This window comes from Microcaecilia unicolor, chromosome 6 (assembly GCF_901765095.1).
Source record: "Microcaecilia unicolor chromosome 6, aMicUni1.1, whole genome shotgun sequence".
Taxonomy (NCBI): domain Eukaryota; kingdom Metazoa; phylum Chordata; class Amphibia; order Gymnophiona; family Siphonopidae; genus Microcaecilia; species Microcaecilia unicolor.
The window spans coordinates 199,042,654-199,067,936 of record NC_044036.1 but is presented as its reverse complement, the minus strand read 5'-3'; the positions used below and the strand labels follow the sequence as shown (position 1 = coordinate 199,067,936).

The following is a 25,283-nucleotide window of genomic DNA, read 5'->3' as shown; positions in this document are numbered from 1 at the left end:
TTTATTACTTCCCCAGTGGTCACTGACCTCCTCCCACCTCAGATGTTATACTCAGGTCTATTAGAGCAGCATGGAGGTCCCTAGAGTAGTCTAGTGGTCATTGCAGTGTACTGTAGACAGGTGGACCCAAACCCATACCTCCCCTTACCTGTTACACTTGTGGTGGAAACTGTGAGTCCTCGAAAACGTCCAAAGTCAGACTTAGACATCATATCGAAAATGCCCCTCATAGTATAACAAGGAACAATATGTCTTTATTTACTTTCACGAAGCACTGCAAAAGCTGCATCGCAATGAGTTAAGCTCTGGAACTTGTTGCGGGAGGATGTGGCAACAGCAGTTAGCATATCTGTGTTTAAAAGTGGTTTGGATAAGTTCCTGGAGGAAAAGTGCATAGTCTGTTATTGAGATGGACATGGGGGAAGCCACTACTTGCCCTGGGATTGGTATCGTGGAATATTGCTACTATTTAGGTTTGTGCCAGGTACCTTGACCTGGATTGGCCATTGTTGGAAGCAGGATACTGGGCTAGATAGACTATTGGTCTGACACAATATGGCTATTCTTATATAGGTATATGCAACTTGTTACCTGGATAAATAGCTTTAAATACTTGACCTGTTATCATTTTGCTCTCATCATATTATAGCAGCCTCTTCATGTAGAAATAGCGACATTTACACATGTAGATCCTCGTCTCTAAGTCAACCCCTGGCCCGCTAACAGACCCTCCCCCGACTTCTCTGGATCAATACCTATCTCCCCTATTCATCCTTGCTCGGATCACCTCGACCCTCAAAGCCTTGCTGTGCTTTCTTGAATCTCTACTCCCCCCATCCACTTTCTTAAAATGCATTCATCTACCTCCGCTAACTAACTTTGTAAGCCACATTGAAGCAAACCTGTTTGGAAAATGTGGGATATAAATGTTGCCTTTAAATAAAATGTAGATTGGCTGCATGTGCAAATAATGATTTTAGAAAGCCACTATTGAACCACAGAGGTTCACATTAAACAGATTTTCAAGGGGGCTTGGTCTGGGCATGAATAGTGCAAGATTTGGCAGGCCCAAAATATAGACAAGTGATCCTCACTTTACAAGGGGAATACACGTGTATATCAAACATTTTGTATATCAGCCTCTACATCTACCGCATGGGCAAGTGCCAGCCTGAAAGGCCAGGTGTAAAAGCTAATGGAGCCTTCTCCTCCCCATTCCCTTGGACATTAGCCCACCTCCTGGACCCAACATATGAGCTTCCCCACCTTCCTCTATCCCCCCCAACATTTTATTCTTGAATACTCTCCCCCGGACATCCCCTGGGTCTTGCCTTAGTGAACTAGTGTGAAGCAGAAGTGATCCCCCAGTCGCCACTGCTCAATCAAACATCTGGGTTCAATTTGGAACTTCAGACGCCTAGCAGTACTCTCACAATATTGCCACTAGGGGTCAAGCTGGCAAAATGACCCCCTAGCAGTAGAAACATCAGAACAGCCCTAGGGTTCAGATGCACCAGACAAAGCAGGGGCTCACTCTTGCTACCACTAGACCATCAGGGACAGCCCACTGAAGTGGGACAGCTGGAGGGGAGTCTGGGGGATGGGGAGAGGGCAGTGACTATGTTTGGTTGTGTTCAGTGGTAGGAGGAAAGGTTGACATGTCAGGTGAGGGTGTATGGAGTGCTATTAGAGTGAACTGGGGGAGCGGGTTGGCTGTGCTGGGTGGTGTAAGTGTAGATTGTGAAACCCAAATCTGCACACACAGCTCCCAGCAGTTACATGTGCTTTTTTGTGCATCTCTGTTTATAAAATTGCTGTCACCCATGTATATGCCAGGACATATATGTGTATTTTCTAGTGTCCATGTAAGGATTTTACAGAAACTCAAGGTGTGTCAGAGACTTTTGTTAAATACTGGGGAGAACCGAGTACATCCTGACCTGGACATCTCAATGTCCTTCTCCATAGCTTTTTGCAAATGGACTTTCACACGTACTCCAGGCAAGTTCCAACAAGAGTAGCCAAGTGGTTAGCGCAGGTTGAGAATAGGGAAGCCTGGATTCAAAACCTGCCTCTTCCACTGATGCTTCATGTGACCTTGGGCAAGTCAATTAACACTCCATTGCCTCATTACTACTACTACTATTTAGCATTTCTATAGCGCTACAAGGCGTACACGGCGCTGCACAAACATAGAAGAAACACAGTCCCTGCTCAAAGAGCTTACAATCTAATAGACAAAAAATAAAGTAAGCAAATCAAATCAATTAATGTGTACAGGAAGGAGGAGAGGAGGTTACAAGTGGTTACCAGTCAAAAGCAATGTTAAAGAGGTGGGCTTTCAGTCTAGATTTAAAGGTGGCCAAGGATGGGGCAAGACATAGGGGCTCAGGAAGTTTATTCCAGGCGTAGGGTGCAGCGAGACAGAAGGCGCGAAGTCTGGAGTTGGCAGTAGTGGAAAAGGGAACAGATAAGAAGGATTTATCCATGGAGCGGAGTGCACAGGAAGGGGTGTAGGGAAGGACGAGTGTGGAGAGATACTGGGGAGCAGCAGAGTGAGTACATTTATAGGTTAGTAGAAGAAGTTTGAACAGGATGCGAAAACGGATAGGGAGCCAGTGAAGCGACTTGAGGATTGGGGTAGTATGAGTAAAGCGACCCTGGCAGAAGACGAGACGGGCAGCAGAGTTTTGAACCTCATGTGCATAAATTGTGAGCCCTCCAGGGAAAATACTAAACCTGAATGAATGGGAATTCATCTTGAGCTGCTGAACTAAATCTAAAGATATAGCAGCTCAAGCACTATCAGTTATATATTTCAAGCTCCTCCACATTCAGGAGCGCAAAGTATATGTTATTTGCAAATAATATACATTAAAAATGAAAGACAATGACTTAAAAAAAACCCTGATAGAAAATAAAGGACAGCAAAACATGTACATCCCATACCGCTATACACCCCACAGTCCTGCAGTTCACACACCTCACAAATTCAGAAACCTAGCACATGCAAATGAACACTCATGTATACAAAATTACAGACCATACACTCTACACAGGCACACTTGCCATGCACTGTATACACAAATATAGTCCAAATAGTCTAGGTATGCACAGATGTGATCCATCCAGTCCATACAGTCTATTTACCCTCTATATGCTCAAATATACTCCACACAACCTTGTATGTACGAATAGTGCACAATCTGATCCCTAAAACAAGCCTACACGCAGACATGTGACACAGGTTATACAGTGCAGAAAGAGAAGGGCACGGGGAAAGGAAAGCAGAGCTGGAAAGAGAAGAAAAGCAAGAAGGAACGGGAGGAGGGGAAAGAAAGAGTGAGCTAAAATGGAAAAAAATAAAACTGAAAGCAATCCTGCAGTGCAAGGAAAAGGCTGACAGACTGAAGAAAGTCTCCTCATCTCCTCTCTGACTCCCAGTCTGATTAGAGCTTATCTACCCAGCTTTTTTTCCTTTTCCTCCCTTTCCTCCTGATAATTGGGACTGGGGAAAAAAAAATCTAATTTTCCTGCTGAGCAATCAGAGCTTACATAACCCTTATCAGATGCTGCTGCAGCAGACGACCTCCTTTCTATTTCTGAAGCCAGAGCTGCAGGCGCTAAGCTCTGCTCTCGCTCTCCCCTCCATCCTTCATCATTCACTTTGACCTCAAAAATCCACTCTTTTCTAGTCCCTGAAGTCATATTTCTGAGGTGTCCGCTTTACCCTGCACAAAAAGGGGAGTTTACATAACATGAAATGAAGAGGTGCAATCAGCAAATGAAAACAGCTTCATCAGCCCTACAGGGATCAGTCAGCAGGGAACCAAAAGGCAGGGAGATGACTGCTTGGCACAAGGCTATATGAAGATGAAAGCGTAGCACTGCAGTAACCCAGGCTTGAAGGGGGTAAGAGAGAGCAAACGGCACTGAGTTTAGAAACTCCAGCTCTGCGGGGGAGGGGAGAGATGATGCGCAGTGGTGGGGTTTACATAGGCCCTGGCCGCCCTGATGCTCACAATTCCCACGGTAAGCCAACAGCACAGAAACTATACTGTTGGAACAGCGCAGAACTCAACAGTGCTCAAAGGAAATGGTATGCAAATCATATGTGTGCTGTTAAAGTGAAAGCAAGGAGGGAGAACGTGCTTGGAGCATGCACCGAAGAGTTTCTCGGTAAAACCAACTCCATTGCGCATGCACCAGGCAAAGTCGAACGTGAAGCACACACAGAAGCTTTCCATAGTTTTTTTTTTTTCACTTGGAAGACATATTTAAACGCAGGAATCAGGCACCTATGTGTGCTTTCACTTTCACATTTGCTCAGACTCGCGCACATTTGCTTCTCACTATTGGTGCTTAGGAGTATGAACGGGCTTCCTTCTACTTCGAAATTAAAGAAAAACCGGCAGATTTTAAAAAGAGATTCGTGAGAAATTCTCTCTTCAAACACCCTAATGCATGCTCCAAGCTGGTGTTAGGTTTTCAATGGCAAGGACGGCTTTGTTTGGTACATTGCTCTCCGAGCATTGTGAAGGAATAGGAAATGACCTCATTAACATCCGTTTGACTACATTAGCATGCTATTTGTGCTAATCTTTGATGCGCTCCTTGTCTCCTGCGCTCACTAATGTAGTCGCTAGTGGCTTCTAGCACCCGTGTTTCCTTCTGAGCATCGGCCTGATAACGAGAGGCCAGTGCAGAAAGGCTCACGGTAGAGCACAGCACGGCTTCTACCTTGAACTTAATTTCACCCCACGCAGGAAACTAATGCTATGCAAAGTTAAAATGCACAGAACTTGTGCATTAATCAGGGGAAGCTGGCTGGGCATATGCGCACAAAGATTTTGCAGTAAGCATGTCCTCTTTGGCGCATATCCAAACAAAAATGAAAATGCAGTCACATCTCGGTGCCTGTTGTTCTGCTCATAAGTATTAGCTTCACAGATTCTCGTACATAAAATTTTTGTGAAGCTAATACTTATGAGCAGAAGACTAAGCACTGATGTGTGCTCACGCTTTCATTTTGTTTGGACAAAACTGACCACTAAATATCAAAAACTGGCATAAATCCTCTCCATTAACCCTTCTATGCTGCCCCAGACCTGGCAAAAAATTTCTCACACTGTATATGCATCGAAAGCCACCGTTTCATTCTCTGCTGTGCACAGAATACTTTGATGCACTCATTACCAGGATTGTGTGAGCATATCTTCCACGTGAGTTAACACCTGCATTTAACCCCTTCCTGCATTGTGCAGCCACTAACCAGCTTGCAAAACCCGCAGAGACTGCACAGTTAGACTCAAGGTAGCTTTCTGCATCAGTCCCTGAGGTTTATAACATAAGATCAAAGAAAGGGTACAGGTTTGATGGGCGAGCTGAGCATAGTGTGATGAGGTTTACATCTGGGGTCTCAGGAATGCGACTACAGAGCTAGGAGTCCATTGCTAAGGTTGGAAGATAGGTGCTAGGGTCTATAATAGAGGACTGTGTTTGGGATTGTAATTGTAATTGCTGGGGTTTATTACCTAGGCTCAGGTGGGGAGAAAGCACAGCGACGACTCTACAGTACTGGAGTTTATAATTCAGGTTTGAGAGAGGGGGTTGCTACACTGTGGGTCGATATATAACTAAGATTCAAGGGGCAGTCAATTGCTCAGGGCTCACTTTTTCACCAGGTTTTGCATTATATAAGATTCAAGGGGCAGCCGATTGCTCAGGGCTCACTTTTTCACCAGGTTTTGCGATATATAACTAAGATTCAAGGGGTGGCCAATTGCTCAGGGCTCACTTCTTGACCAGGTTTTGCAAATTATAACTTAAATTCAAGGGGCGGCCGATTGCTCAGAGCTCACTTTTTCACCAGGTTTTGCGATATATAACTTAGATTCAAGGGGCGGCCGATTGTTCAGGGCTCACTTTTTCACCAGGTTTTGCAATATATAACTTAAATTCAAGGGGCAGCCAATTGCTCAGAGCTCCCTTTTTCACCAGGTTTTGTGATATATAACTTAGATTCAATGGGTGGCCGATTGCTCAGGGCTCACATTTTCACCAGGGTTTGCTGAAAAAAGTGAATGCACAGCGCTGAGGCTTACAACTAGGGAGGTGACTGCACAGTGTTGAGGGTTATAAGTGATTCTGTAAGGAGGTGACTACACGGCACTGGGGTTTAGAACTAAGGGCCAGGGTTGGGGGTAGATAACCTCAGCAGAGCTGCCAAAGGGGAGGGATTAATTTTTAAAAGGAAGCTTTTCAGTGTGGAGGAGTGACCTAGTGGTTAGGGTTGTGGACTTTGGTCCTGGGGAACTGAGGAACTGAGTTCGATTCCCGGCACAGGCAGCTCCTTGTGACTCTGGGCAAGTCACTTAACCCTCTATTGCCTGCCGCGTTGAGCCTGCCATGAGTGGGAAAGTGCAGGGTACAAAAAAAAAAATTGATCCCAGATGAAAGGTAGAGTGCACCTTACTACCTCCCCCCCCTGATCTTTCCAGAAAAAAATATCTTTTTACAACACGGATGAATGAGAGCTATCCAAATCCGGCCTTAACCCCTTCATCTACGCTGATGACGTCACAATATTCATCCCTTTCCAATCCAACCTTACAGAAATCTCGGAGAAAATAATTACTGCCATGAACATCTTAACATCCTGGGCTAACGCTTTCAAGATGAAAATGAACAAAGAAAAAAAACTCAATGCTTAATCCTTTCATCACAACACGCTAATCTACTCCCAACCACCCTGATCACCCCCGACGTTACAATCCCAATATCCGACAATCTAAAAATCCTAGGAGTAACATTAGACAGCCACCTAACTCTGGAAACATGCAAAAGCCACGACTAAAAAGATGTTCAACATGATGTGGGTATTGAAAAGAGTAAAACCATTCCTCCCACAGAAAACTTTCCGCAATCTAGTACAATCCACAGTACTCACCCATGCTGATTATTGCAACAGCATCTTCATCGGTTGCAAAACCCAAATCATTTTCTTGAGTGCTGACTCCTAAAGTGGACCCTAGCATCAGATAACTATGATTCAGATTATTCTTCCCAATGTGCATCACTTTGCATTTGTCTACATTAAATTTCATCTGCCATTTGGATGCCCAGTTTTCCAGTTTCTTAAGGTCTTCCTGCAATTTTTCACAATCCGCATGCATTCCCATGCCGGAAATGAACTTTCTATATTTGACTGTCTAACTCACTTTACACTTTACTCTATCTTCTATGAGCTTTAATGCAATACCACTTTGTATTTCTCAGTTCCGGAAATGGTGATTGCCATTACGGCATGATGTAAGCCACACTGAGCCGGCAAATATGTGGGGAAATGTGGGATACAAATGCAACAAATAAATAAATAAACTCCAAACCGCCCAAAACACAGCAGCCAGACTCATTTGTGGCAAATCACGTTTTGAAAGTGCAACACCACTTCGTGAAAAACTTCACTGGCTCCCTATCAAGGAACGCATAAACTTCAAAGCCCACACAATGATCCACAAGATCCTCCATGGCGAATCTCCAAGCTACATGACCAACTTGATCGATCTTCCAGCAAGGAACAAGTCCAAATCTTCTTGAACATATCTCAATCTTCATCTTCCCAATTGCAAAGGTCTCAAATACAAAACCTACTACGCATCCAACTTCTCCGTTATAGGCAGCCAGCTTTGGAACGCAATACCTCGACACATCCGAACAACTAATGAACACCTTCCCTTCCGAAAGCTGCTGAAAACTTACCTCTTCAAACAAGCCTACCCAAACAACCCAACTTAATTCTCGAACCTAATACACACCACTAACACTACTCATACCCTAATCCTCTCCCCCACGTCTCTTCCTATTGTCCTACTCTATACAACTGGGTTATCTCTGTGATACTTTGTACCATACCTTGTAAGCCGCGGGAAAGAGCAGGGTATAAATGCTATAAATAAATAAATAAATAAAGATGGAAAGTGAACACACGCTGTAACTCAATTGCATATTTCCTCTTCCACTGGCAAACTAGGGCGTATCCATCAGATACAGCAGTGGGAGACAACGTATGTTGGGGTGGGTTTTGGGGATTTTGTTCACATCTTCTTAGTAGTAGTCCAATTTGATTTATATTCAGATACAGTAGAGGCATTTCCCTGTCCCTGGTTTACCCACGTGGGTAATGTACATGGAGACAGGGAGGAAGCTGTGTATTTATGTGGGGACTATGTGTGTTTATGAGTATGGGGTATATGGTGTGTGCGTCTGGCAAGGCCAATGTTGAGGGGACAGAGACACAGAGCAGCTGCCCTGGGCACCACACTTGGGAGGGAGGGAAGAGAGAGGGGGGAGAGGAGGAGAGGTAAGAATAAATGAACATAAGAACAGCCATACTGGGTCAGACTGATGGTCCATGTAGCCCAGCATCCTGTTTCCAACAGTGACCAATCCAGGTCACAAGTACCTGGCAGAATCCCAAACAGTAGCAAGATTCCAAGCTACCAACCATGGGATAAGTAGTAATAGGAGATTATGGACTTTTACTCCAGCAACGTGTCCAAACCTTTTTAAAAGCAGAAACTCTAACTGCTGTTACCACATCCTCTGGTAATGAGTTCCAGAACTTAACTAGTCATTGAGTGAAAAAATATTTCCTTCTATTCATTTAACAAGTATTACCATGTAACTTCATTAACAGGGGAATTTTCGAAAGAGAAGGGCGCCCATCTATCAACACAAATCGGGAGATGGGCGTCTTTCTCTCAGGGTCACCCAAATAGGCATAATCGAAAGCCAAATTTGGGCACTCTCAACTGCTTTCCGTCGCAGGGATGACCAAAGTTCCCTCTAATTACCGACCCATCTCCCTCCTTCCTTTTCTCTCCAAATTACTTGAGCGTGCTGTTCACCGCCGCTGCCTTGATTTTCTCTCCTCACATGCTATTCTTGACCCATTACAATCTGGTTTTCGCCCTCTCCACTCAACCGAAACTGCGCTTACTAAAGTCTCCAATGACCTATTACTGGCTAAATCCAGAGGTCAATATTCCATCCTCATTCTTCTTGATCTTTCCGCTGCTTTTGACACTGTCGATCACAGCATACTTCTCGATACCCTGTCCTCACTTGGATTCCAGGGCTCTGTCCTTTCCTGGTTCTCTTCCTACCTCTCCCTCCGCACCTTTAGTGTTCACTCTGGTGGATCCTCTTCTACTTCTATCCCTCTGCCTGTCGGCGTACCTCAGGGTTCTGTTCTTGGTCCCCTCCTCTTTTCTATCTACACTTCTTCCCTTGGTTCATTAATCTCATCCCATGGCTTTTCCTACCATCTCTATGCTGATGACTCCCAAATCTACCTTTCTACCCCTGATATCTCACCTTGCATCCAAACCAAAGTTTCAGCGTGCTTGTCTGACATTGCTGTCTGGATGTCTCAACGCCACCTGAAATTAAATATGACCAAAACCGAGCTTCTCATTTTCCCCCCCAAACCCACCTCCCCGCTCCCCCCGTTTTCTATTTCTGTTGATGGCTCTCTCATTCTCCCTGTCTCCTCAGCTCGAAACCTTGGGGTCATCTTTGACTCTTCTCTCTCCTTCTCTGCTCATATCCAGCAGACCGCCAAGACCTGTCGTTTCTTTCTTTACAACATCCGTAAAATCCGCCCCTTTCTTTCCGAGCACTCTACCAAAACCCTCATCCACACCCTTGTCACCTCTCGTTTAGACTACTGCAATCTGCTTCTTGCTGGCCTCCCACTTAGTCACCTCTCCCCTCTCCAGTCGGTTCAAAACTCTGCTGCCCGTCTCATCTTCCGCCAGGGTCGCTTTACTCATACTACCCCTCTCCTCAAGACCCTTCACTGGCTCCCTATCCGTTTTCGCATCCTGTTCAAACTTCTTCTACTAACCTATAAATGTATTCACTCTGCTGCTCCCCAGTATCTCTCCACACTCGTCCTTCCCGTGCACTCCGCTCCATGGATAAATCCTTCTTATCTGTTCCCTTCTCCACTACTGCCAACTCCAGACTTCGCGCCTTCTGTCTCGCTGCACCCTACGCCTGGAATAAACTTCCTGAGCCCCTACGTCTTGCCCCATCCTTGGCCACCTTTAAATCTAGACTGAAAGCCCACCTCTTTAACATTGCTTTTGACTAGTAACCACTTGTAACCACTCGCCTCCACCTACCCTCCTCTCTTCCTTCCCGTTCACATTAATTGATTTGATTTGCTTACTTTATTTATTTTTTGTCTATTAGATTGTAAGCTCTTTGAGCAGGGACTGTCTTTCTTCTATGTTTGTGCAGCGCTGCGTATGCCTTGTAGCGCTATAGAAATGCTAAATAGTAGTAGTAGTAGTAGTACCGAAGGCGGGACGGGGGCGTGAATAAGAGATGGGCATCCTCGGCCGATAATGGAAAAAAGAAGGGCGTCCTTGACGAGCATTTGGCCGACTTTACTTGGTCCCTTTTTTTTCACGACCAAGCCTTGAAAAGGTGACCTCCCCTTACTCCCCCAGTGGTCACCAACCCTCTCCCACCCAAAAAAAACTTTAGAAACATTTTTTTCCAGTCTCTATGCCAGTCTCAAATGTCATACCCAGCTCCATCACAGCAGTATGCAGGTCCCTGGAGCAGTTTTTAGTGGGTGCAGTGCACTTCAGGCAGGCGGACCCAGGCGGAGAACGTGGTGAAGGCAGTTAGCTTAGCAGAGTTTAAAAAGGGGTTAGATGGTTTCCTAAAGAACAAGTCCATAAAACCCAACTAGATGGACTTGGGAAAAATCCACAATTCCAGGAATAACATGTATAGAATGTTTGTACGTTTGGGAAGCTTGCCAGGTGCCCTTGGCCTGAATTGGCCGCTATCGTGGACAGGATGCTGGGCTCGATGGACCCTTGGTCTTTTCCCAGTGTGGCATTACTTATGTACTTATGTAGTTATCCCCCCCTACCTGTTACACTTGTGGTGGTTAATGTGAGCCCTTCAAAACCCACCCGAAACCCACTGTACCCACATGTAGGTGCCCCTTCACCCCTTAGGGCTATGGTAGTGGTGTACAGTTGTGGGGAGTCGGTTTTGGGGGGGGGATTGGGGGGCTCAGCACCGAACGTAAGGGAGCTATGCACCTGGGAGCAATTTATGAAGTCCACTGCAGTGCCCCCTAGGGTGCCCGGTTGGTGTCCTGGCACGTGAGGGGGACCAGTGCACTACGAATGCTGGCTCCTCCCATGAGCAAATGCCTTGGATTTAGTCATTTTTGAGATGGGCATCCTCGGTTTCCATTATGGCCAAAAATCGGGGACGACCATCTATCTCTAAGGTCGACCTAAATGTTGAGATTTGGGCGTCCCCGACCACATTATCGAAACGAAAGATGGACGCCCATCTTGTTTCGATAATACGAGTTTCCCTGCCCCTTTGCCGTGATGTCCTTAGAGATGGGCGCCCTTAGAGATGGGCGTCCCTGTTCGAAAATGCCCCTCCATGTGTCCCTTAGTCTGTACTTTTTGAAATATAAAATTTCAATTCACGTTTACCCATTCTATTCCGTTCAAGATTTTGTACACCTCTATCATTTTCCCCCTCAGCTGTCTCTTTTCCAAGCTGACTGGAGGGAAGGTGGCGTGGGGTCAGGAGGTTACTGGAGGATGGAGGAGAAGAGAGAGGAGATTCTCAGGCTACAAGGGGGGTGGAGATGGAGAGGAGATGTTGGGCTACAAGAGTGGAAGGAGGGGAAGGAGGGGAGATGCTGGAAATGGTGGAACAATGTGGGAGAGGAGAAGGGGAGGGGGCAAGGAGATGAGTGAGAGAAGGATAATGAGTACAGAGGGTAGAAATATAGTAATGGAAAGTAGATGAAAGATGGAACAGAATAGGAAGCCGGGAAGAATGAGATGGGAAATGGGATGAGGAGATGGAAAGTTGATAGGCAGCTGAAAAGTGAAAAGAAGAAAGTTGAGAAAGAGACAAAGTTTGAGTGGACAGAGACACAGAAAAGAAAAAAGGGAGGCACGAGCTAAAAGGGAAAGTTCAATTTGGCCATTATTCAAAACCATTTAACCAGCCAGGAACTGCACCTGGTCAGGTAAATGGTTCTTAACCGGCTATCCGCCAATATTCAGTAGAAGATAGCTGGCTGTCTCTCACTGAATACTCCCAATTAGCACTTAGCAGCTGCTTTGACGTGATATAACAATTATCTGCAGTTTTTTAGTGCATAGCTGGCTAAGTTTGGAGGCCAAATCTGGCCACATCAATAGCAAGTCTATCTTTGGCCGCTTTGAACTTAGCCAGCCAGCACTGAATATCAACTTGGCGGTCACAAATAAACGTATATTCAATGCCAACTGCTGGAAATGGTCTGGCATTGAATATCCAGCATCACTGCCGACCGTGGGTGTTAAGCTAACTCCAGTGGTTTGAATATCAGCCCCAATATATCAGAGACAGGTGTAATGAGGAATGGAACAAGACAGGAGAGAGGAGAAAAGACAAAAGGATAGCTGCCACTGGAAAGAGAATATGCAGGACAGAAAAGAAGAAAAGAGAAACTGGGACCAACATGATGGAAAAACAATGGGTCCGCTATTCAAAGCAATTTAACTGGTCAACAATGGACACTGACCGGTTAAATCATACATATCTCCGCAAATATTCAGTGGTCAAGGTTAGCGAATAAACAGCTGTCATATCTTGATGTGCTAGCCAACAGTCGTTTAGCGCTGAATATCAGCTTGACCGGTTATTGGCTGGTAGCCAAAAATGAAACTGGATATTCAATGCTGATCACCGGAAATGGGCCGACATTGAATATCCAGGTTAAATGCTGGTGGCGGGCTTTAACCGCAGTGCCCACCACCAGCTGAAAATTGGGGAGAGGGGAGAACCTATGTCCAGACAACAAAGGTTGAAAAAAGTGTTTTATTTTGAATTTATTAACAGGAATATGTTAGCTTTGGGATAGCATTGCTTTATTAATTTTCTATTTCTCTCCCCATAAAGTAGGCTGTAAAATACTTTATGAATTATACTTCACTGTTGCTTATTTTGAATGTACCTTTTTTCTGTGCTGGACTTCCTGATTTAGCACAGCGTAAGCAATGAAAATTTCAATAAAAAAAGAAATGGATGAAGATGGCGGACGCAACTCGATAGCGATCGTGGAGGCTCTCTGGACTTACCTTTTGCTTGAAAACTTTTTTTTTGAGAAATGCCGCATACAAAGCGAAAAGGGGTAGTCAAAAGCCTGCCATCCGCGACCACGACTGCTCAATTAATCCAGACGACCCTCGACGAGTTCGCCACGAGTACTCCACGGCAGAGGGTGAAAGGGAGCTTGGCTGAGGGAACGTTTGGAGAAGCGACGATTCCTCTCGAGCACGATACTACACTTTCCTCCCCGGATCTCAATCCTCCTCTGTGCCCTGCAGATCTTAGGGATAAGGTGGAGTTTTCGGCGGTGTCTGAAGATGGCGCCGAGGAAGACTCAGCGGATGGAGCCTTGCCCGGGAAAACTGCAGAAGATCTACAACGGGAGCTTTTTGCCCCAGCAGAGGTAACTCTGGGAAGTATCTCGACAATGTTAAAACATTTAACTGCTATTACTATGAAAGCTGCTTCGGAAACAACATCTTTAGTAACTAAAGTTGACTTTTTGAATGACTCAGTAGAAAAGATACGACAGGAAGTTAGCTCTCAGAGAACTGTTTTTCAACAAGAAATTGATTCTTTAAAGATTACTACAGAAAGCCTGATTAAAGATAAAATTATATTACACAATAAACTAGACCAACTTGAAAACTTTAACAGGCGTCTTAATTTGAGAATAATTAACTTTCCAAGAATGCCAGAGTTAAGTGTACTTGAATTATTTAAAAAATACCTTTCTGAGAATCTCAATTACTCCTCTGATATGATGCCTCCGATTAATAAAATATACTATCTCCCAATTCCGCAAAAAGAGGAGCAGAAGAAAAAATCAGAAAATCAACCTACACAATCTCTTGGATTACAAGATTTGACAGCTTTTTTGGAACAGTCTATGAATGAAGTTCAATCTCGTACTACTGTTTTAGTATCTTTTGTCTTTGAGCAAGATGTTAATTCAGTTATGAAATTATATTTCAAAAATGCCCCTAAAGAATTTCTTGGAGCTCGAGTATGGATATACCCGGATGTGACAAGAACTGCTCAAGAAAAACGCAAAAAGTTTCTTGCACTGAGAGAAGAGACTAAATTGCTAGGAGCCAGTTTCTTATTATCATATCCATGTAAATGTTTGGTAAAATATAAAGGTAACAAATACATATTTTATGATCCGGACCAGCTGAAAAGTTTTGTTGAATTAAAGAAAATTGTCAAGTGACTCCTAGAGAAAGTTTTGAGAAATGTAATTAACCGTGGATTAGCGTTCAGGCCTGTTTTGCCTACGTAACATATTACTTTAATGTTCTTCTTAACTTTTAGAATCCCCCCTCATTTTTCCCTTTGGTGGTCTAAGAAGAGAAGACTAAATTGTTCCAAAAGTATTTCCTTTGTATTATTGGTTACTCTCATGTTTCCATAGCAAGAAATTCTTGTGATGTATTGCAAATATATTATAAATAAAAAAAAAAAAAAAAATAAAAAAAAAGAAATGGATAAGATAATATTTATTTCTCGACTACACCCCATTTATCCACTTAAGAAAGGAACAAATTGCCACTGACATAAAGTCATAGTGCTACAGTGTCCCCTTTTCATAACATATGATAGGGAACTAGCAGATATGTATAATCTGATGGTTTACTACAGTGGGCCCAACACTTACTGCAAATAATATACAAGATTTGCTCTGAGTGACAGGATTACTCTGGTTATAGACAGGATTCATGATCAAAGTGTTTCATTAGATGGAGGGGGAGGGGCACTGCATAGTGTTATTCAGTAATGATCAAGCATTAACGGATCTATTTAACACTTTGCCTCAAATTATGACTATCAAATGTTAATATATTCATAACACCTCACTTATCAGCAGCTCGGTAGACTGAGAGGCACGTGACAGGGTACACAGTCATACAGTTATTGAGGGTTAAGGCTACAGCTCATCCTTATTATATGCAAACATAAACAGCCAAGTACAGAGGAATAGCTCTGACTGCAACCGGCTCAGTTATCCGTGCTTTGGATTCTCGCTGGTACTTGGATGCAAGTAGGTCCTGAGGACCCATCAGGAAAATCAAGAGTAAAAGCATAGGACAGCCATGGACTAATATTTTCTATCTTTAAAATCTCATTGGATCAACAGACTACATACTAAACAGACATATAACCAAAATAATTATTAATAAATACAAATCACTTACTATATCACGTGGAGGGGCATAATCGAACAGGGCGCCCAAGTTTTCCTGGGGTCGTCCTCGCAGGACAGCTCCGTGAAGGGGTGGGGAAACCCATATTATCGAAACAAGATGGGCAGCCATCTTTTGTTTCGATAATACGGACAATAATGCGCCCTTCTCTTTCGAAAATAAGCCTGATAGTGAGCACTGTTTTAATCTTAGTGCCTCTTAAAAAAACATTTAGGTTGCAAGCATAAAACTTCTTTCATATATCTCATGTATTTTTAAAAAATGTATATTCATGAACATTTTGAATATTACAAACACTGCAAATAGTTGCGTCATAAGAAATAAGAAAAGAAAAGAAGGCAAATAGTAAATGACGGCAGATAAAGACCTGTACGGTCCATCCAGTCTGCCCAACAAGATAAACTAATTTTACATGATACTTTATATGTATACTAGAGTTTGATTTGTCCTTGCCTTTCTCAGGGCACAGACCGTAGAAGTCTGCCCAGTACTGTTCTTGTACTAAGTTCTGAAGCTAACATCGAAGCCCATTAAAATTTACACTCCAGCCCATCCCTATCTATTCAGTCACGATCAGAGCGTAGACCATAGAAGTCTGCCCAGCTCCCGTTTTGTTTCCCAATTACCGGCATCACCACCCAATCTCCGCTAAGATTCCACAAAACCATTCCTTCTAAACAGGATTCCTTTGTGTTTATCCCACGCATGTTTGAATTCCATTACCATTTTCATCACCACCACCTCCCGCGGGAGGGCATTCCACATATCCACCACCCTTTCCGTGAAAAAATACTTCCTGACATTAGTCCTGAGTCTGCCCCCTTTCAACCTCAATTCATGTCCTACTACTACTACCGCCTTCCCGTCTCCGGAAAAGGTTCATTGCAGATTAATACCTTTCAAATATTTGAACATCTGTATCATATCACCCTTCTCCTTTCCTTCAAGGTATACATGTTCAGGTCAGGAAGTCTCTCCTCGTACGGTTTGCAACACAACTCCCATACCATTTTTGTAGCTTTTCTTTGCACCGCTTCCAGTCTTTTTACATCTTAAGCAAGATACAGTCTCCAAAACTGAACACAATACTCCAAGTGGGGCCTCACCAACGACTTGTAGAGGGGCATCAACACCTCCTTTTTTCTGCTGGTTATGCCCCTCTCTACGTAGCCAACCATCCTTCTGGCCACGGCCGTCGCCTTGTTGCATTGTTTCTTCACCTTCAGATCCTCCGACACCAACACCCAAGGACTCTCTCCTGAGTCGAGTTTACTAATCTCTTCCCTCCTAGCCACACTTCTTGGCATTAAACAGGGAAGATAGGGTTTCTGGATAGTGAGGTTGCACAACAGACCGTGGTAGGCCAGGTGCCCTTAAATACAACTAAAGATCAGACAAAAGATGGCAAATCAATAGTGTCAAGTACTAAGCATCATGCAAAAAGGAACAACAAACATACTCTGAAATATCTATATGCAAATGCTAGGAGTCTAAGAAATAAGATGGGAGAGTTGGAATATATTGCACTAAATGAAAAATTGGGTATAATAGGCATTACTGAGACCTGGTGGAAGCAGGATAACCAGTGGGACACTGTCATACCGGGGTACAAAGTATATCGTAGTGATAGGGTGGACCAGACTGGTGGAGGGGTAGCATTGTATATTAACGAGAGCCTTGACTCTGATAGATTACAAATTCAGCAGGACACAAATCACACCTTTAAATCATTGTGGGTTGAAATTCCATGTAGAAAAGGGAAAAGGACGGTGATAGGAGTGTACTACCGTCTGCCTCACCAGGATGAGCAGGAAGATGCAGAAATAATAAAAGAAATCAGAGATGCAAACAAAATGGGCAATGTGATAATAATGGGTGACTTCAATTATCCAAATGTAGACTGGGTAAATGTAACATCGGGACACGCTAGAGAGGTACAATTCCTTGATGAAATCAAGGACAGCTTTATGGAGCAGCTGGTGCAGGAACCGACGAGAGAAGGAAAAATTCTAGATTTGGTCCTTAGTGGAGCGCATGATCTGGTGAGGCACGTTATGGTACTGGGACCGCTTGATAACAGTGATCATAATATGATCAGTTTTGAAGTAACTATACACAGGAAGTCAAATACGTTAGCGTTTAACTTTAAAAAAGGAGACTATGATAAAATGAGAAGAACGGTTTAAAAAAAAACTTAGGGGGGCAACTGAGAGGGTAAAAACTGTACAACAGGCATGGACGCTGTTCAAAAATACCATCCTGGAGGCCCAGGCCAAACATATTCCGCGAATTAGAAAAGAAAGACGGAAGTCCAAAAGACAGCCAGCGTGGTTGAAAAGTGAGCAGAAGGAAGCTATTAGGGCTAAAAGAAACGTCTTCAGAAAACGGAAGAAGGAACCGTCGAAAAATAATAAGAAGCAGCATAAGGAGTGTCAAAGCAAATGCAAGGCGCAGATAAAGAAGGCCAAGAGGAATTACAAAAAAAAGATAGCAGTAGAGGCAAAAAAGCATAGTAAAAATTTTTTTTGGTATATTAAAAGCAGGAAGCCGGCAAAAGAATCGGTTGGGCCGCTGGATGACCAAGGGGTAAAAGGGGCGATCAAGGAAGATAAAGACATAGCGGAGAGATTGAATTAATTCTTTGCTTCGGTCTTCACCGAGGAAGATTTGGGTGGGATACCAGTGTCAGAAATGGTATTTCAAGCGGACGAGTCGGAGAAACTTACTGACTTCACGGTAAACCTGGAGGACGTAATGGGGCAGTTCAGCAAACTGAAGAGTAGCAAATCTCCTGGATCGGATGGTATTCATCCTAGAGTACTGATAGAACTGAAAAATGAGCTTGCGGAGCTACTGTTAGTGATATGCAATTTATCCTTAAAATCGAGCGTGGTACCGGAAGATTGGAGGGTGGCCAATGTAACGCCCATTTTTAAAAAAGGTTCCAGGGCAGATCCGGGAAATTATAGACCGGTGAGTCAGACGTCGGTGCTGGGAAAATGGTAGAGGCTATTATCAAAAACAAAATTACAGAGCACATCCAAGGACATGGATTACTGAGACCAAGTCAGTACGGCTTTTGTGTGGGGAAATCTTACCTGACCAATTTACTTCAATTCTTTGAAGGAGTAAAACATGTGGACAGAGGGGAGCCGGTTGATATTGTGTATCTGGATTTTCAAAAGGCGTTTGACAAGGTACCTCATGAAAGGCTACAGAGGAAATTGGAGGGTCATGGGATAGGAGAAAATGTCCTATTGTGGATTAAAAACTGGTTGAAGGATAGGAAACAGAGAGTGGGGTTAAATGGGCAGTAATCACAATGGAGAGGGGTAATTAGTGGGGTTTCTCAGGGGTCTGTGCTAGGACCGCTGCTTTTTAATATATTTATAAATGATTTCGAGATGGGAGTAACTAGCAAGGTAATTAAATTTGCTGATGACACAAAGTTATTCAAAGTTGTTAACTTGCGAAAGGATTGTGAAAAATGAGTCGCTCAGCAGAGTTTTGGACTGATTGAAGAGATGGGTAAGTGGGAGGCTGGTGAGAAGCAGGTTGCAACAATAAAGGTGAGAGGTGATAAGAGTGTGGATAAGGGTTCTGGTAGAGTGCTCACTTTGGTGCATGTCGGCATGGCATAAATGGTGCCTAAAAGTAGGCGTGCCCATGTTGACTTATATTAGTAGCCTATAAGGGTATCTCGGTGCACAGATGTCATCACAGAATTGCACCCAGCACGACACTGGGGCAACTAAATGAAGGCACCAATTTATAGAATTGCCTCCATAGTCCAAAATGGCACATTCTGAGCTAGATTCTGCCTGAAAAACCCGCATGCACAAAATATTTATGCCTAGGTACATTCTCTAAAGTATGCCTACATTTTATAGAACAGACTTAAATTTGCATGCGGGATATAGAATATGACTAGATTTGGTCATGTCCATTTAGGTCACATTTATGGGCCTGATATTCAAAGGATTTGTGTTTAAGTTTCAGAATTAGGCTCCTAAATTGGCCTCTCTGAAAATTTAGTAGGGCTGAATGTGTCATTTTATTCTCAAAGTTTCACTAAAGTTCTAAACTTAAAAAGTAGGTGGAAATAGGAGTGGCTTTAGGGTGGGGAAAAAGTTAGCAGCTTAACACAGATTTTCAACAGTAGCCTCATAATTGTAGGCAAATGAATGGTAGGCCTAAATTTATAGGCGAAAAGCTCTTTCATTAAGATGAAATTTCTGCTGAAACTTTTACCAAGCTCTGGTAAGCACTACACAAGCTTACCACAGGTTAAAATGCACTACCACGGGCCACGCTCAGGTGTCTCACAAAACGTTTTGCACATGCATGCGCTACCCACACACTAAAAAATAGCATTTATTTTTACACTGGGGAAAGGTCTGAATCACAGTAGGTGTGTCCTACACTAATTGGTTACGCAACTACATTACCGCATGTTAATTGATTAGTACGTGGTCAATGCATGAGCCCTTACCACTAGGGTTACCATATTTGGTCCCCCACAAAAAGAGGACACAAGCTCCGCCCCACCCCCATCCTGCCCCCTTTTACACCCCCCCCCCGTCCCTGTCACATACCGCCCCGCCCCCATCACACACCCCTAAGGGTGACCTATCCTCCCCTCCCCTTACCTTACTGCCCTGGTGGTCTAGTGACCTCTTTGGGACAGGAAAGAGTTTGCTGACTTCGGTCCCAGCATCGATCCAAAATGGCTACCAAGAGTTGAAGCTGCCTCGCGAGACTTCAACTCTCGGTGGCCATTTTGAATCAGCGTAAGAAACAGTATGCAGGCACTGGGGGCAGGAAAGAGGGGGCTCTTTCCTGCCCTGAAGAGGTCCCTAACCCACCAGGGCAGTATAGTAAGGTAAGGAGAGTGGAGGATAGGACACCACTAGGCCTACCTGCCTGCCCGTTTATCTGGACAAACGGGCAGGCTGGCAAAACCTGACCGGTTGCCCGGCCATTTCCTCAAAAAGAGGACATGTCCGGGTAAAAATCGGACATATGGTAACCCTACTTATCACCTACAAAATTGGCGTCGGTAATGCTCACATACTAATGGAAAAATTAGCACCTGGCCATTATTGCCGAAATAGAAAAATTGGCCATTTCCTGGCAGTGCTAAAAGTGGCCTTAGCATGCGGGAAAGACATGCACTGGGGATAGTGCAGGCCACTTTTTATCACTGCTTAGTGAAAGGGCCCCTTAGCATATTCCTATGGGCGTCTCGGCATTTACCGCGAGCTGATTTCTATCGCGAGCTAAGAATGCTACTGTGGCTTAGTAAAAGACCACCAAAGATTGGCTGAAAATAGGGCCCGGCTTGTTCTGAATATTGTGTCTCTATATGTCTCAAAATCCAGTTTCCCTATGTCACATCAAACTGAATGTGACATAAATCAGTTTACTACTACTACAAATCATTTCTATAGCGCTATCAGATGTACGCAGTGATGTATACATTACATGCAGGTACTTTATCTGTCCCTAGACAAGGTCACAAGCTGCAGTGGGAATTAAACCCAGGTAGCCAGAATCAGTGTCTGTTGCATTAACCATTAGGTCACTCCAACACAGGGCCGCCGGTGGGGGGGCGGGGGGGGGGGGGGGTAAAATTCCCCGGGCCCAGGACTCCAAGGAGGGCCCGGCGCCAGGGTCTCTCACCCTATCCTGCTCCCAGGCTGCTGGTGCCGCAGTCCCCAGTCTCCACCTGCCTACCCTCAGCTCCCTTCTGCCTGCCACCACCCGGTCCCCTGCATTAAAAAAAAAATCTCGAAATCGGCAGCACAGCGCCTTCTGTGTGAAAGTGGCAGATCACCTCGGACAGGCCTTCCTTCACTGTGTCCCGCCCTCCTCTGATGTAACTTCTTATTTCCGCGAAGGCGGGGCACAGTGAGGGAAGGCCCGCCCGAGGCAATCTGCCGCTTTCACACAGAAAGCGCTGTGCTGCCAATTTCGAGGTTTTTTTTTTAATGAAGGGGGTTGGATAGCAGACAGAAGGGAGATGAGGGAAGGCAGGTGGAGACTGGGGACTGCAGCGGCCTGGGAGCAGGAGAGGGAGGCGACAACAGTAGCGATGGAGGGGGGAGGAGGCGGGGGCGGTGCGGCGGCTAGGGGGGGGATGTCCCGGGCCCGGCTCAGTCTTTCGGCGGCCCCGCTCCAACAGCAGTGGTGTACCTAAGCTTCCTTGCTACCCGGGGAAGGTTGCTGCTGCGCCCCCCCCCCCAAGGCATGTCACCCCCCCCAAGGAGCATCACCCCACTCCTGAAGAGCATCACCCCTACTACCCTTCTTCCTAGCAAGGGGGTGCACAGAGTAGTCGCATGGCTGTTGGCTTCGCTGATCCCCTGCCATGGAACAGGAAATGACATCAGAGGGGGCAGGGGACCGGCGGAGCCAACAGCTGCATAACTGCTCCTTGCACCCCTTGCTGCCTGCACCTGGGGAGGACCTTCCCCCCCCCCCCCCCCCCCCCCCCACTGCCCTGCCCTTGGTATGCTACTGAGTCACAAATATACTAGTTAGTCAATAAAGCAATCGTTCTCAACTCATTCCACAGGGCAGATTATTAGGATCTCCACAATAAATATGCATAAAATAATTTGCATACCAAGGATGTAGTGCATGCAGGTCTATCTCATGCATATTTATTGTGGAGATCCTGAAAATCAGACTGGCTGGTTGTGCCCTGAGGACTGGGTTGAGAGCCCCTGAAGTAAAAAGGTTCCACCTACGGCTTCACCTACTGCTTGCTTTTATTTTTTTCTTTAATCTCTACTGCTATGTTGTATAAAACTCTGGAGATGATCGAAAAATATCAACAAAAATACCAGCAGTGGAGCTATTCAGACAGCCTCTTACATGGTCTAATCTACTTTCAGCTGGCGATAAGGGTAGAAATGCATCTGCTAAACTCTTTGCTTCAGCCTAGTGTCCTCAGCAATAACCACACTCTTGCTTGGATTTCGTGACATTCTCTGGGTTTTTGTAAGACCCTGACCATAGGGACCAGTGGCTGCTCAAGCACTGTGTCCACAGAGGAGTCATTTATGTTGAATTTAACTCACACAATCTTCTACACGCCTGACTATAATACAATGAACGTCTCTCTTCCTCACAATGGACAAAACCTACGCAAACACCCCAAAAAGATTCTGAGCAGAGAGAACAGTCAGAAAAGAAGCAGTTTCTTTCTCCCAAGTTCATTTTGTAATTTGCTATCATATTTACATAGTAGGGGAATGCACTGAACATTTTTTTTTTAATTTTATTTGTTTAAAATGAAAGAAACATAGAATTCCCCCAAATATTCCCCAGGAAAAACAAAATGTCTGCCGCTCCCTCTTCCCAAGCTTCAAAAACTCTCCTGATACCTATCTCCTCCCTGCCTCCCCCCCCCCCCCCCACCCCACACTCTCTTATCATCACATATAATAGTCTTCAGGCAGGAGTGACTCTCTTTTGCTCCAGACTAACTACTTCTTGTTATCAAGATGGTGCCAGCTGCACATCCTTATTACCTAAGAAATGAAGGTCCTTTCTGCCTGTACCGATAAAGGTACCTGCCAGCTGCAGAATGTGATTCTGTCAGCTTTTTCCCAATCCAGGACAGTCTTTTTGTGCTCTTCCTGGTTAATGGAGCATTCATGTTCCCTTCTTGCACTTACCTCTCCTGAGCTTTAACACAGGAAATAAAGAATAATCTATAGAAAAACACTGAAAGGTGGTAGGAAAGGTTAATGGACTCCAGAGATCATAGAAGGGAGTCTGGGAAAAGCAGATGAAAACACAAATTGGAGAGTAGGACAGAAACAGGAATATGGAAATAAGAAAAAGGGAAGAGGACAGGGCCTGGGAAGAATAGAAACGGAGAAATGAAGAACGGAAATGGAGGAAGGGGCCTGGGACGAACGGAAACGGGGAGTTACAGTGAATAGAGGGGCAAGAAAGACAGAGATGGAGAAAAGAAGAAGATGACAAAGAAGGATGGTTAAAGAAAGGTACCAAGAGAAAAGGAAAGACAACAAACAGAAAAAAAAGAGAAGAGGTGGGGGAAGCACAGATACACAGAGAGAAGGTAAATGATGGCACTTGAGACACTGAACAAGAGATAGAGAAAGGTCTGGGACACAAAGAAAAGGCCGGTAAAGGACAGCAAAGAAGTGAGACGTAAGAAATACTGAGAACAGAGAGGCATAGGGAAATAGAGAGAAAAAGAGATTTAAAGGAAATAGCTACATTAAAATGCTAGAAGAATGAGTCAAACTAATTTGTCATTTTCAAAACGATATTCCCATTGCATCTTCAGAGAACTACATCTGGGAAGCCCCTAATATTATACCTCCGACTGCCAACAAATCTCTCGCTCATCTTCCCTGGATACTTACTGAAGCTACGTTGACATAATCATCATCCGAGAGGGTGTCCAGCATCTCCATGACCGAGGTCTTCATCAGCTTCAGGGTCAGTCCACTAACACTGCCACTCCTGAAAGGCAGAGCACAGACAAAACTCATAAAACGGGGCACCAGTCTCAAAGAAACTGGGAGACATGGAAACTCCAAGTCATCAAAACCATATTCTTCCCAAAAAAACATCTAAAGAAAAAAAGCGGGATCACCTAGGGGACTGTTCTGCAACTGGGCATCTTCACATAGGAACAAATTGTTTCTTTTTAAGAAAGGACTTAAGATGTGTTGATTTCAACAGAATTTTAATCACTAATGTTTAGTAACTCTTATGTATTTATTTTGGAGGGTTATTGCTAAGGTTGATTTTGCTCACTTTTATCTCATTAGTATGTTTTACTGTATTGTTTATGTTCTTACCTATGTTACTATTGTAAGCCACCAAGAACTTTCTGGATCAGGTGGGGTAGTAAATAATGTAAATAAATAAATAACACCTGGATGCCATACTTTGTACCTTTGTATAATCCTCCAAATTCTAGAAATGGCGCCTTAAACTGTGCTCGAAAATTCGTCCGCATGGCCAGATTGCACACACAACTTAATTAACAAGCCAATCAGTGCTGATAATTGGTACTTAACAACCAATTGGCGGCGCTAATTGGCTTTAATTAGAATTTACGCACACAACTTTCTAGGCATATTCTAGAACGCGGTGCGCAGTGGAAAAGGGGGCATGGTTATGACCGTTTCAAAAATCTATGTGCACTGTTATGGAATACACCCAGATCTGCGCCTAACTTAGGCGCAGGTATTTAGACCTGGTTTTAGGTGGCCTAAATGGGTGCACCTAAATTGTAGTCACAAGAATAGCGCGTGCACCTGTTCTATAAACTATGGGTAACTTTAGGTGTTTTTTTATAGAATCAAGCTAACCGTGTGCTTTTTTGGCAGTGATTTTTAAGTGCCATTTATAGAATTTGGCCCAAAATGTCTAGAAGACTAGCACTTGCCTACAAAAGCACCAGAAGGCCAACTAAGTGCTATTCTGCAAAGACTCGCTTATCTGCAAGGGACGGGGATACCCAGAAGCATGTGCGGGACATGGCAGGACTACCAGTTATATGTAAAACGTATAGAATATTGGCGTACCTAGCTTTGTTGTCACCAGGGGCGGGTCACACCCCTCTGAGACACGTCATACTCCCCAAAGTGCACCACCTCCACCACCCTTCCTCCTAGCATAGGGGTGCACGGAGCAGTCGCGTGGCGGTTGGCTCTGCCCGTCCCTTGCCCCAGAACAGGAAGTGACATCAGAGGGGGCAGGGGACCGGCAGAGCCGAGAACCACACGACTGCTCCGTGCACCCCCTTGCTGCCTGCACCTGGGACCAACAGCCCCCACCACCCTGCCCTTGGTACGCTACTGGTATAGAAAACTGTAAGTTAGATATCTCTCTGCCACATTTAGCTTCTGCACATGCCAGGTCTATGCAATA

General features: G+C 44.5%; 1 protein-coding gene across 1 annotated transcript in view; it reads right to left on the bottom strand.

The window, feature by feature from the left end:
- CACNA2D2 (calcium voltage-gated channel auxiliary subunit alpha2delta 2) overlaps window positions 1-25,283 on the bottom strand; it is a 1,426,314-nt gene that overhangs the window by 288,320 nt on the left and 1,112,711 nt on the right. Inside the window, exon 9 of the mRNA XM_030206789.1 lies at window positions 23,765-23,864. Coding sequence (XP_030062649.1) covers window positions 23,765-23,864 — 100 coding nt within the window. The remainder of the gene's footprint in view (window positions 1-23,764; window positions 23,865-25,283) is intronic.